Source organism: Bos indicus, chromosome 3, assembly GCF_029378745.1.
Source record: "Bos indicus isolate NIAB-ARS_2022 breed Sahiwal x Tharparkar chromosome 3, NIAB-ARS_B.indTharparkar_mat_pri_1.0, whole genome shotgun sequence".
Lineage (NCBI taxonomy): Eukaryota > Metazoa > Chordata > Mammalia > Artiodactyla > Bovidae > Bos > Bos indicus.
In genome coordinates, this window is record NC_091762.1 from 109976785 (window position 1) to 109988530 (window position 11746).

Genomic DNA, 11746 nt, shown 5'->3' on the forward strand with positions numbered 1-11746 from the left:
AACCAAAGAAAGGCAGTGGCTGGAGCTGGGGAAGATGGGTCAAACTTCCCTGGAACATTCCTGCAAGCTCTCAGGGGTAGTGGAGCATGACAGCTGGCTCAGGATCCCGGGGGCGAAGTTTCAACATCTGATACACATTATGAATGAAATCAGGGATCTCTGCTCCTGTGGACGAGGCTGGTGCCAGGCCCAAGGCGGAAGGCAGGGCTTGGGGAGCAGTCCTGGGAGAAAGCACATGCCCCACAGCCTGCCACACACTGGGGATCTGGACCGCAGACCTGAGGCCAGTCCAGGCCCTGAAAAATCCTGGAGGAACCCCATCCCGACTGAAAGCAGACCTGCCCAACAATCCTAAAACCTCAGGCTAGCTGCAGGGCTGGGCACAGATCTCCACCGAGGCTGGAAGAGCCCTCAAGTTTAAGGGGGGGTGCCCTCTCCATTTCCATTTTCCTTTCTTCAAAATGGATGGTGTGTAGAACTTCCTGGCAGGCCAAGGCCCTTGACGGAGGCCCAAGATGCAGAGTGAGGCCTGCCCTCCCTAAAGGTCAGCAATCTGGTGACCCAAAGTTCGCTTCACACCCTCCCACAGGGTTCTGGTTCCTGGCCCAGCAGGGCCTGGGTCCTATCTGGGGGGCAACCTATTAAGTCGTCAGGTTCTCTAAGAGCAGTAATATCTGACTTCTTCCTGCCCACTGCCTGGGCAACTCTGAGGGATCTCCAACAGGAAAAAGCACCAAACTACGCCTGCTCTCTTCCTGGATGGACAACTGGAGGAATCTGCCTCCACCACCCAGCAGGTGGGTCCCTGGCTCCTACGAGTGAGGCTCAGATAGAGAGGTGCTAGGCGCAGAAGGTCAAGGTGAGGGGAAGAATCCATCCATGTGGAGGAGAAACACAAGAAACAGTGGTGGGACTTACCAAAACTGTTTATTGCTCTGCGATTTTCTCTGGAAGCTGTTCACAAGACCCACGACGGCCAAGGGCCAGGTGTGCATCTCGAATGGCCAGATCCACGTGCCCACCTCCTGATCCACATAAACTGAGCACTCGGGGCCCAAAGACAGGCTTCAGGCAAACTGGCTAAATCCCAACAAGGAGAAATGATGCTGCAGATCATTTCCACCTCCCCAAATCCCATGTCCTAGATAATCAAGGAAAACGCCACAAATACTGCTCCAAAATAAAACCTGCCCTGGTCCCTCATGTCTGACTGAGGAGCCAGGAGCACCGAGGCTCTGCAGAAGGCAGGAACCCAGCACCAGAAGGCACCTGTTCCTCCCCAGACTAGACGCTGGCTCCAAGGTGCACTCTGCCCACGCGGCAGGAAGACCGAAGCAGGGAGCCGAGCCTGAGGATGCCCAGGGTTTCCAATGCAAGTTGTAGCTGGTCCTGCTGCGTAAGGCAGGCCCTTAGCAGCTGAGGCCCTCAAAGACTCTTCTGGAAGACCCGGTGCAGGCTCTGGGCCAGGACGTCAGTCTCCTCATAGCCTTCACAGCTTTGCTGCCAGCTCTCTGGCACCTGTTCCATCCCATAGTAGGCGCCAGCAATGGCCCCGGCCATGGTGGCAATGGTGTCCGTGTCCCCACCGAGCGAGATGGAATAGACGAGAGTCCTTTGGAGGCTGTTGAAGGTAGAGGGGATCTCGGGGTCGGGCTCCATGCAGCGCAGGAAGCAATAGATGGCGGTGGGCACAGATTCAAAGGCAGCAATGCCATTTCCTGTGGGGAGACCACAATATGGGAACTTGACCCCTATTCCCAGGCCCCATGGTGTTCCCAAGTTTCCTGACACTTGTCACAAGTCAACTCTCTAGGCTTCAAGTTAGGCTGGGATTAAGATCACAGCCTGGGTTTAAATCTCGGCTTGCCCACCTGTTGCCTGTGTGATTCCTGTATCTTGGCTTTAGCTCCATGTGCAGAGAGGAAATAAAGTTAGGAACTTTTGCAGGGCTGGTGTGTGAGGGTGAAATGAAATCCTAGAGGTAAAGCACTCTGCAGAGTGCCCAAAACACGGAAAAATGCTGTATGAATAAACAGCAGTTATCACCATCAGCCGTAAAACAACTAACGGCCAGCAGCCGTTTCTGGGTGTTGCAGGTTGAGGGCACTGTTGCCCTAGAGAAGAAGGCTCTGTGCCCAGCCTGCCAAGGAGCCTCCAGAGAATGGTGCTCCTGTTATGGCAGCCCCAGAAGTGCGATGGTGGAGGAGTAACTGCAGGCACCCCTCCCGTCCCATCTAAGAGCCCAAGACTAACCCTGAAGGATGACGGGTGGGGGGCAGGGGGCTACCCACCTAGCTCGGACACCACCTCCTCTCTGGTCACTGAGTCCTGCTCTAGAAGCTCCCCGATCTTCTTCAGTCGGCTGGAGTACGGACGCTCCTCCATGCCCAACCTGTGGATGGGGGCGAGATTGCAGGGAGGTCGGAGCCAGCAGGGTGGAGACGGCAGGTGGGGAAGGGTGGGGCAGGGATGTGGTCAGGCTGATACCCAGGCACAGGTGCCAGGGCAAGAAGTGGGAAGGGCTGGGTGTGAGCTGGCTGGTTTGTTCTCTGGGACCCAGAGAGCCCTGAAGTACAGCCTACGCACAGGGCTCTTCCCACCCCTCCTTAGGACCTGCAATTAAAGAAGGAAGGTTTCAGAGACTTCCCAGGTGGTCCAGCGGCTAAGACTCCACACTCCCAGTGCAGGGGGCCTGGGTTCAATCCTTGATCAGGGAACTAGATCCCACATGCCGTTAACTAAGAGTTCAGACGCTGCAACTAAAGATCCCGCACGCCGCAAGAAGATCGAAGATCCCTCATGCCGCCACTAAGACCTGGCGTGTGTAATATTATTAACATTAACATTCAAATTAATAATACTTAATATTATTAAGTGGGCTTCCCTGGTGGCTCAGAGGTTAAAGTGTCTGCCTGCAATGCGGGAGACCTGGGTTTGATCCCTGGGTCGGGAAGATCCCCTGGAGAAGGAAATGGCAACCCACTCCAGTATTCTTGCCTGGAGAATCCCAAGGACAGTAATAGAAACATTTGTATTCATTAAATATGTATAAAATAAGTAGTAATATGTATTAAATAAGTACTAATACATATTTAATAAGTACATATTTTACAAAGGTTTCCGCTTGAGACAATGCCACCCCACCAGCATACACACGAAAAACAGATGCGCCCCCCGCCCGCCTACTTACTCCCTGGCATCCAGCACGGACTGGGCATCACTCTCCAGCTCTTCCATGTGGCCAAGGAGCTGCTCGAGGAAGTGCTCACTGGACGACTCGCCCTGCAAGGCCAGGTGCACAGCCAGGGCCTGCAGGATGGCACCATTGTAACCCAGGGAGGAGGCGTGTGTCAGCTGGGCCGAGAGCCGGGCGAACTAGGGCAAAGCAAGGGAGGCGAAGGCCTGCGGTTACCCGGCGTGCGGGAGGATGCGGTTACCCGGCGTGCGGGAGGGTGCGGTTACCCGGCGCGCGGGAGGATGCGGTTACCCGGCGCGCGGGAGGGTGCGGTTACCCCGGCGTGCGGGAGGGTGCGGTTACCCGGCGTGCGGGAGGGTGCGGTTACCCCGGCGTGCGGGAGGGTGCGGTTACCCGGCGTGCGGGAGGATGTGGTTACCCGGCGTGCGGGAGGATGTGGTTGTGGTTACCCCGGCGTGCGGGAGGATGTGGTTACCCAGGCGTGCGGGAGGATGTGGTTACCCCGGCGTGCGGGAGGGACGAGAGGGCCGAGGCCAGCCCACCCGGACCATACCTTCTGCACATCCTGCACGCTGCTATAGGCCAGGGAGATGCCGGCCACCCGCATGGCACCCCCGTTGCCGTAGGAGCCTTTGCCATTGAACTGGGCGCGTGCAGGCTCAAAGACATCCCGGCATCTGGGGCTTAGGAGTTTCCTGAAGACGGTGATCACTCCAGCACCGTAACCCCGGTCAGGGTCCTTCTTGTACTCCTGAGCAAACCTAGGGGCGAGGCCACAGGATCACAATTTAAGAGATGCCTGCCATGGCTGGGAGAGAAGAAACCTGGCTGGTTTGGGAAAAGAGGAATCCTGGAGCTGTCACTTCTAGTTTGGGAAGCTGCAGCGGCCCAAAGGACAGTGTCCTGCTGCGGGGTCTGGGGGAGGGTGTCCTGGCATGCACGGACATCGCTGCGCTGGTCAAGGGGTGCAGTAACCCCGCCCACCCGCTTGGCCTCACCTGTGAGCCATGTCCACCTCGTCGAAGGCCTCCTTGGCCAGCAGGGACTGCACCAGCGCCCTGGCCATGGCTGTGTCGTCCGTGTAGCACAGTGCTTCTGCAGGGAGGGCAGGGGGCAGAGATGGAACTGCAGGGCTCGAGGGTGGCGGCTGCGGCCTCCTGCTCACGCTTTTTATCTACTACTTCCAGAAGGCCTCAAGCCAGCCTCTCACTCCCATCCAGTTTCCCAGGCTCTCAGCCATGGGATTTTCGACAGTTCCGTACGCTGAATTAGTCACATGTCCTGCTGATTTCAGATCTCCGGTGTCTTCCCCACCCTCCAACCTGGCCTATATGTGCCGCCAGAAAATTCTTCCTAAGAGTAGAGCATCACTTTCGTCATCACACTCTCCTGCTCAGATGGCTGGCTCTCACCTTCAGGATGAGGTCCAAATTCACTGCCATGGCCATTTGAAGCCCTTCCTTCCTTATCCATCTTATGTCCCACTGCTCCCCTCCACCTTTTCAGAACCAATCCTGGAGCCTGGGTCACATCCTTCCCACCTGGGGCTGCTCGTCTCCCTCCACCCACCTCCTCTCCTTCCTCTAGGTGCCCGGGTCTTCTGCCCTGGCACTTGTAACACACATCACTGGTTTTGGTAGCTTCTCAGGCTATAAGCCAGTTAGGGACAAGGACTTGCTTTTATCCAAAGAAGACACAGCTGTAGAGAGCAAAGCACACTCCCTAATGAACCCCTTCTTATTCCTCACATCTGACATCTGCCCTCAGCCCCCGGCCCCACCCTGCTCTGTGTATCCCAAGCCCCAACCCTGCCCTCTCTTTACCTTTCACTCTCAGGAGGCCCCCACTCTCTACTTTACCAGCAAGAGAGGCCTACAGTCTCCTACCCGCAGCCACACGCTCTAGTCTCCCCTCAGAGGGACTGAGTCTCTCCTGCAGTCTAGCCCCAGCCTAGTTCCCAGGGGACCTTGCCTTGCCTTTGTCTCTTCAGCTTCTCCTTCTGTGATGCAGCAGAACCCAGTCTCCATTCAACTGGTCCCTGGCACCCAGTTTCCCCCCAGGGAACCACGTCTCTCCCACTCCCAGCCTAGATGATCAAAGATGGAGCCAATGCCACCTCCAGCCCAGCCAAAAGCACATCCCGTGCCCTGGTTCAGGGATGAATGGGTGACCTAAGCCAGGCCAGTGAGACCATCAGAGACTTCTGCTGGGGCTTCTGTAAAGAGAAACTTCCTCTGCTGGAGATGCTGAGCTAGGAGCTGCTGAGGGCTACCCCATGGGAAGGGTCTGCCTGGCTGAAGCCCACCCAAAAGAACGCAGATCTGAATCAGGAGAGGAACTGAGTCTTGAGTTCCTTTTCATTCCCTCCGGAACCCACTGAAATATAGCTTCCAGGGTTCAACCTTCTACTGACAAAGCTTTCCTAAATCTAGACTCCCCCCTACTTAACTTCTCTGTGGCCTCACATCAGTAACCAGTGTCTTCATCTTGAAATTCCTGAGTTTATTGTTACACACCTCCCCTGCTTCTCCTCCAATAAACTTTTTCCTTCTCTAACTCCTTTTCTTTCTCCAGGTTTCTGGGTGTGGCTCCTTTTTCTTACTATTCTACGTGATCTCCCAGAAGAATCCTCCTCAGCCGTGACACTGCACTGAGTTCTGAGTGATGAGTTGACCGCACAGGGGAGAGAGAGGCTGAGGGAATAGAGTTTTACAGGCAAAGGGACCGCAATACATGCAAAGGAGCTAGAGGAGGCACGAAGTGCCAGGAAGCGCAGCACAGAAAGCAAAGCCAAGGGTGCTAGAAGATGGAACTGGAACCGCAGGCGAGGGCAGGCCAAGTAGGGTACTTTAAGGAGTGTGGCTCTGTCCTAAGAGTAATGGACAACTACTGCGGAGATTCAGGCCCGGGGAGGCCTCCATAAGATCTGTTCTCAGAAGTGCGCTCCAGCTGCGTGGAGATGGGCTGGTGGCGCAGTGTTCTGAGAGACCGGGGTAAAACGGGTGAAACTGGCCAGAGGTGTTAAGTACTGGAGTAGGCGCAATCTAGGCGTGGCGTGCCCCGAGACGGCGAACGTTCGGGGCGAGATATGTGAACACGGGGCTCGGATCCTGGACACGCCGAGTCCGAGGTATCCCCGCGTCGTGCAGACCGGGCTCCTCCGGCAGCGGTCCCCTCCCTGCCCGCGTCCCTCGCCGAGCCCCGGGTGCCCGCGGCGCCCGGCCCCGCCCACCTGTCCGCGCGCTCCCGGGAGAGCCGGGGTCCGGCTCCAAATCCTGGACCTGACGCAGGACTGACGTCAGGTCGACGGTGTCGCGCGCTTCGTAGACGGCGCCCACGCAGTCCCCGAGCAGCGCGCCTGCCAGGCAGCCTCGGAAGCGGGAGAGGGAGCGTGCCGCCCCAGCCCCTCCGCAGCCCGCCGCCGTCATCGCTGCTGCCGCCGCCATCCGCGCGGACTCGCCGCCACTTCCGGCGTGGCGGGCGCGCGCCCCCACTGAGCGGCGTCTCAGGCCCCACAGCGCCGCCCCGCGGCCCGGAGTCGCAGAGCCCCCCACGAGAGACCAGGGGCGGTCCCCTGGTCAGATAGGGTCCGGTCTATGTCTTTAGCCCGCATTTCCGCGACTTGTAAGGGCTTTCCTGGTGCCTCGGATGGTAAAGAATCCACCTGCATTCTTTACCATCTGATCGGGAAGATCCTCTGGAGACGGAAACGGCAACCCACGCCAGTATCCTTGCCTGGAGAATTCTATGGACAGAGGTGTGTGTGTGTGTGTGTGAATTCCATGGACAGAGTAGTGTGTGTGTGTGTGTGTGTGTGTGTTAGTCGCTCAGTCGTGTCCGACTCTTTGCGACCCCATGAACTGTAGCCCACCGGGCTCCTTTGTCCAAGGGATTCTCCAGGCAAGAATACTGAAGTGGATTGCCATTCCCTTCTCCAGAGAAGGTGCTTACGGGGAACAACTTAACAGAGGAGCCTGGTGGACTACAATTCATGTGGTTGCAAAGAGTCGGACCCGACTGAGCAACTGACACTTTCACTTTTCCCCAGAGTTGTAAAGGGGGTCCTAGCCGGCTGGTCGGCCACTGAAGGGCCCTGGAGAGCTGGGCAATGAGGCAGACCTTTGGGTCACTGTCTCCCCTCCCCTGCACGGTTGGCCAGCTGTCCAACCATAGGGTGGCCCCTATTCAGGCCTGGGTGCCCACCTCCAAGCCCTCCCCATCACCCTAGCCCGCTCTGGGCCTCCTCTAGGTATGGAGAGGGGGCAGAGCTGGTTAGAGGTCACACCGCTGGAGTCCAAGGGTGCTGGCTTTAGAGATGGTGTTTCCCATCTTTGCACCTCCACACACAGGAGGGTCAAGAGCCCTCTCTCCCGCTGGCCACATGCAGGGGGAGCAGAGAACCCTCTGGACTGAGAATCCCGACCTTTATTAGATTCGTTCTCTCCACTCCCCCCATCCCTTCCATTTTCAACCAGCTTTCCTCTGCTCCCTCAGCCCCCTGCCTAGGCCAGCTCCAGCTGGCAGGTCTTGAGTGGACTCAGGGTGCGGTTTGTGGTGCGGGTGAAGGTGTCCACCTCAGGCACAAACTTCTCCGCAGGCACGGTCAGCTTCCGACGGGTGTCCATGCACTTGGTGTCCAACAGCATGGAGTTGGCCTTGCAGGCGATGTCAGCCTGCAGCCGGGCCAGATGCTTGTACAGGGCATCCAGAGCGTCCCTGGGGAGCAGGCATTAACAGCCCACTGCCCCCAGCATGAGACTGAGAACTCAGGGCTGACTGAGCTCACCAGCCTTGAGCCAGGAAGCCAGCAGGGAAGCCCGCAGGCAGCCAGGGACCCCAGTGGTGGGAGGTATCTCCCCGCCCCTCCTGCCCGCTCCCTAGACCTACTGTGCCTGAGCCAGCTTCTGCTTCAGGGCGGCAATGGTTGCCTCTAACTGGTGAACCTCGTCGGTGAGGCCGTACTGTGCCTGGAGGCAGAGGGGCAGGTTGGGAATCCCAGGTCAGCCATACTAGTCTTCTGCCCACAGGCCTGGGGGGTGGTTGCCCTGTGCCAGCACCCCTGCCCCACCAGAAAGTGAGTCATCCTGAGGAACCTTAGCAGGGGGCCTGTGCCCCGCTGGGGTGCCCTCTCACCTGGTCCCTGCAGAGTTCCACGTTGGGCCGGTAGGTCCTGGCCTCTAGCCGTGTGTGGCACAGCTTCAGGTTCTGTAACTTTCTGCGCAGGTCCTCCTCCAGGTGCCGGATGTCCTCATGCAGCTCGGCAATCTCCTCCAAGGTCTGCGGGGACAGAGCGCCCAGTCTCCACTGGTTACCCAGTCCAGGGCTTCCTGGCAGGGCTCATCTCACAGCCGGAAGTCCATGCCCCAGGAGACCACGTGGAGAAGGCTCACATTCTTCTCTTGCCACTTGAGCTCACTGTACAGTTTCTCCATCTCCCGCAGCCGCTTCCTGAAGGCGAATTCCGTGGCAACCCTCTGGGCTTCCAGCTCGTTGTTGGTCTGAGAACAGGAAGTAGGCAGGGCAAAGGGAGGGAATAAGCTCTGGCCACCTGAGGGTGTCGCTCAGGTGCAGGGAGGGATGCCATAAGACAGAGACCGAAAGACAAGGGTGTGTGAGTGCCCGCTGGGGCCAGCTCTTAGCCATGGAGGATCGAGGAGGTGGTGGTGGGGGACTCACCTCAGCAATAGTGAGGGCGATGGCCTCCCTCAGCTCAATGGCCTTTTTCATCTCAGCCTCTCCATGGTCCTTGTTGAACCGACTGAAGTCATCCCACTGCTGGAGTGAGGTGGAGCTGCAGGCGGCAGGAAATAGTAAGAGCATGGCCTCTGCGGGGAGGGAGGGAGAGGGAGTGAAATGTCCTTCTTACCCATTGGGCACACGTGTGGGATTGATCTTCAGAGAGATGTTCGGGGACGTGAGGTTGAGAGAGAGGCAGCCTCTGTCAATGTCCAGTGTCTCCATTTTGCCACGATGGTCAGAGTTGAGCCGCTGTCGGGCTTCCTGCAGGAGGCTGGGGCGGCGGAAGAGACTGGATCAGTGAACCATCCCTCCAAAGCAGCCCCGGAACACAGTCCCCCACCCTGGTACTGAAGGGACAGGGAGGGATGGGAAAGCTGAGCTGACAGAGGAGCTGCTGCTGCAGTTGAGACAAAGATGGGCACAGCTGGATGAGCCCCCTACAGACAAAATTAGGGCACCCAAATGCTTGTACACACCCACAGGGCACACTCAAATAGCTACACCCACATGGCTCACATGCCCAGAAAGTCAGGGATGATGGCAAATGCACTCATCCCTCATGTTTCCAATCAATAGATAACGGCTGCTGAGAGCAGTGTCACGAGAAGTATTCTGAGACCATGTCCAAGCGGTGCAAAAAGTGCTACGATCAGCGAGTGAGTGGTTTCTGCCATGGGCACAGAGGGGGCAGAAGGCAGCCTGAGAAGCAGTGACTAGTTACCCATGATACACAGGTTCTGGGTTGAAAACACAGCCTCCCAAGGCAGGGGAACATGAGAATGCCGTGTCTTTCTCTTACAAGAGCTTCTCAAAGGCCTGGCTGATCTTCTGTTGCAAGGCCTTCTTGGTGGCCTCAATGACCTCCACCTCTTTGTGCAGCTCCTCCTCCACAGGGTCCTTCACCACATCAATGTCACGCCGACTCTCCCGCAGGGTCAGGCATTCAATTGCCACATCCAGAGGTAGGTTCTTGGCCTGCAGGTTTTGCTCCGCTGACTCTTTCATCTAGAAGAGAGAGGGCACAGGGGGCTGGTGGGGCCATCCTACTGGGAAGCAGCTCTCATCACCACTTTAGCCAAGGGGACAGTGAGTGACTCAGATGGACAAGCCACCAAATACCCAGACCCGAAAGAGGGGAAGGAGAGGAGGTCGTCCTTGAGCAGGATCTCCTGGCACCCTGCCCTGGCTCCCTGCCTGTGCCAGGGCGTCAATCTCAGCATCTAAATCCGTCAGACACTTGTCCAGCATCTCCTTCCATCGGCTGACAGTATCGATCCTCTCTGCCAGCCGCGTCCTATTGTCATGTTCATCCCAAATGGTCTGGAAGAGACAGACACAGATAAAAAGGCTGTCGGGGGCTGGGAGCTATCCCTTCACCACCCAGCTGGACTCTGGACCCCCAACCTGGTTGTTGGTCTCGTTGCGGAGGACCCGGGCCTCCTGGCGGATCTGGTGTGAGGCATCTCGCTGGCGCTCGGCGTTGGTGGACAACAGGTAGCTGTTGGTCTGCCAGTCCGGCAACCGGAAGCGTGGACTGGGCTTGACACTCAGCGTGGCCATGGTGCAGGTCCTGAAGGGTCAGGCCCCCAGGCCTGTTCCAGGACACCTAACTCTGCAGGAGGGGGCAAACAGGTGGCAGGAGACCACGCAGGAGAGCCTCTCCTGGACTGCAGCCCCTCTAAAGGACATGCTCCTGTCCACTTTGCTTCAATTCCCTTCCTTCTGGAAGCCTGCTTGGGAACAGCTCTCCCTACATTCAACTGTTTGAGGCATTAACTAAGTTGCCTCCCACCCGACTATCCACAGACACAAACTGTGGCACCCTTCCCTTACTGTGGCACCTTCACCCTGGATCAGGTGAAAGGGGATAATGGGGTCCCTCTGGGTGTGTGTGTTAGACCAGGTGCTTAGTAGGGCTGGCAGAGTGGGTGGGTAGCAGGAATCGTTGTTGTTTAGCAGGAATTGTTGCTGTTTAGTCGCTAAGTCTGGTCCGACTCTTTGCAACCCCGTGGACTGTAGCCCTCTGTCCATGGGGTTTCCCAGACAAGAATACTGGAGTGGGTTGCCATTTCCTTCTCCAGGGGATCTTCCCGACCCAGGAATTGAACTTGCCTCTCCTGCACTGGAAGGCTGATTCTTTAGGGCTGAACCACCAGGGAAGCCCTAGTGTTAGTCTGTCAGTCATGTCCGACTCTTTGCGACCCCATGGACTGTAGCCCGCCAGGAGGTTCTGTCCATGGAATTCTCCAGACAAAGATACTGGAGTGGGTAGCCATTCCCTCTCCAGGGGATCTTCCCCACCCAGGCGCCGAACCCGGGTCTCCTGCACTGCAGGCGGATTCTTTACCGTCTGAGCCACCCGGGGAAGCCCAGGGAAGCCCTGGGTAGCAGGAAAAATAGACCTTAATCCAATTTCCATCCCTACTTGCAGCAACTAAAGTCCTGTGGGTTTTCTTTTCTTTCCCTGCCCTAGCTTTGGGACAAGATCCGGAGGGATCGAAGAGAAGGAGCCCTGTTCTCCGTTTGGAAAAGACAGGCTAGTCTTGCCGGGGGCTACAAGTTGGCTCTAGGGAATTGGGGGTGGGGGCGCTGGTCCCCTCCCCACCTGGCCGTCACGTTCCCTCTCTCCGCCCTCTACTGGAGGAGGAGGAGGAGAGGGGGGCAGTGAGGGATCCCCACTGGGAGGAGCCGGGCTTTGTCTGGTTCCCAGCCCAGCCCCTCCCGTCCTCTCCCAGGATAGTCATCTTTAGTTTATATTACTACCCCGGCACGAAGAAAGGAGCGGGAGGGAGATCGGCCCTGGGTGTAAGC

General features: G+C 57.6%; 2 protein-coding genes across 2 annotated transcripts; both read right to left on the bottom strand.

Annotated features, from left to right (window-relative positions):
- Positions 1–908: 908 nt before the first annotated feature.
- ADPRS (ADP-ribosylserine hydrolase) lies at positions 909–6661 on the bottom strand. The gene is made up of 6 exons (XM_070786845.1): positions 6429–6661; positions 4195–4291; positions 3750–3957; positions 3191–3375; positions 2292–2392; positions 909–1718 (listed from the first exon to the last, which is right to left on the bottom strand). Exons 1-6 carry the CDS (start codon positions 6640–6642, stop codon positions 1426–1428), a joined length of 1098 nt encoding a protein of 365 aa, XP_070642946.1. The 5' UTR covers positions 6643–6661; the 3' UTR covers positions 909–1425.
- Positions 6662–7601: 940 nt separating this feature from the next.
- TEKT2 (tektin 2) lies at positions 7602–11719 on the bottom strand. The gene is made up of 10 exons (XM_070786851.1): positions 11699–11719; positions 10340–10547; positions 10130–10255; positions 9735–9940; positions 9063–9206; positions 8873–8987; positions 8587–8694; positions 8330–8473; positions 8084–8163; positions 7602–7912 (listed from the first exon to the last, which is right to left on the bottom strand). Exons 2-10 carry the CDS (start codon positions 10493–10495, stop codon positions 7699–7701), a joined length of 1293 nt encoding a protein of 430 aa, XP_070642952.1. The 5' UTR covers positions 10496–10547; positions 11699–11719; the 3' UTR covers positions 7602–7698.
- Positions 11720–11746: the final 27 nt, after the last annotated feature.

Excerpts from the sequence above, each read along its gene's own strand:
- ADPRS (XM_070786845.1), bottom strand. The coding sequence starts at position 6,642 with ATGGCGGCGGCAGCAGCGATGACGGCGGCGGGCTGCGGAGGGGCTGGG. Across the intron at positions 4,292-6,428 it reads TCCCGGGAGCGCGCGGACAG|AAGCACTGTGCTACACGGAC; the intron begins GTGGGCGGGGCC and ends CCCTCCCTGCAG. Across the intron at positions 1,719-2,291 it reads GGAGGTGGTGTCCGAGCTAG|GAAATGGCATTGCTGCCTTT; the intron begins GTGGGTAGCCCC and ends GTCTCCCCACAG.
- TEKT2 (XM_070786851.1), bottom strand. The coding sequence starts at position 10,495 with ATGGCCACGCTGAGTGTCAAGCCCAGTCCACGCTTCCGGTTGCCGGAC. Across the intron at positions 8,695-8,872 it reads TCGCCCTCACTATTGCTGAG|ACCAACAACGAGCTGGAAGC; the intron begins GTGAGTCCCCCA and ends TCCTGTTCTCAG. Across the intron at positions 8,164-8,329 it reads TGGAACTCTGCAGGGACCAG|GCACAGTACGGCCTCACCGA; the intron begins GTGAGAGGGCAC and ends CTCTGCCTCCAG.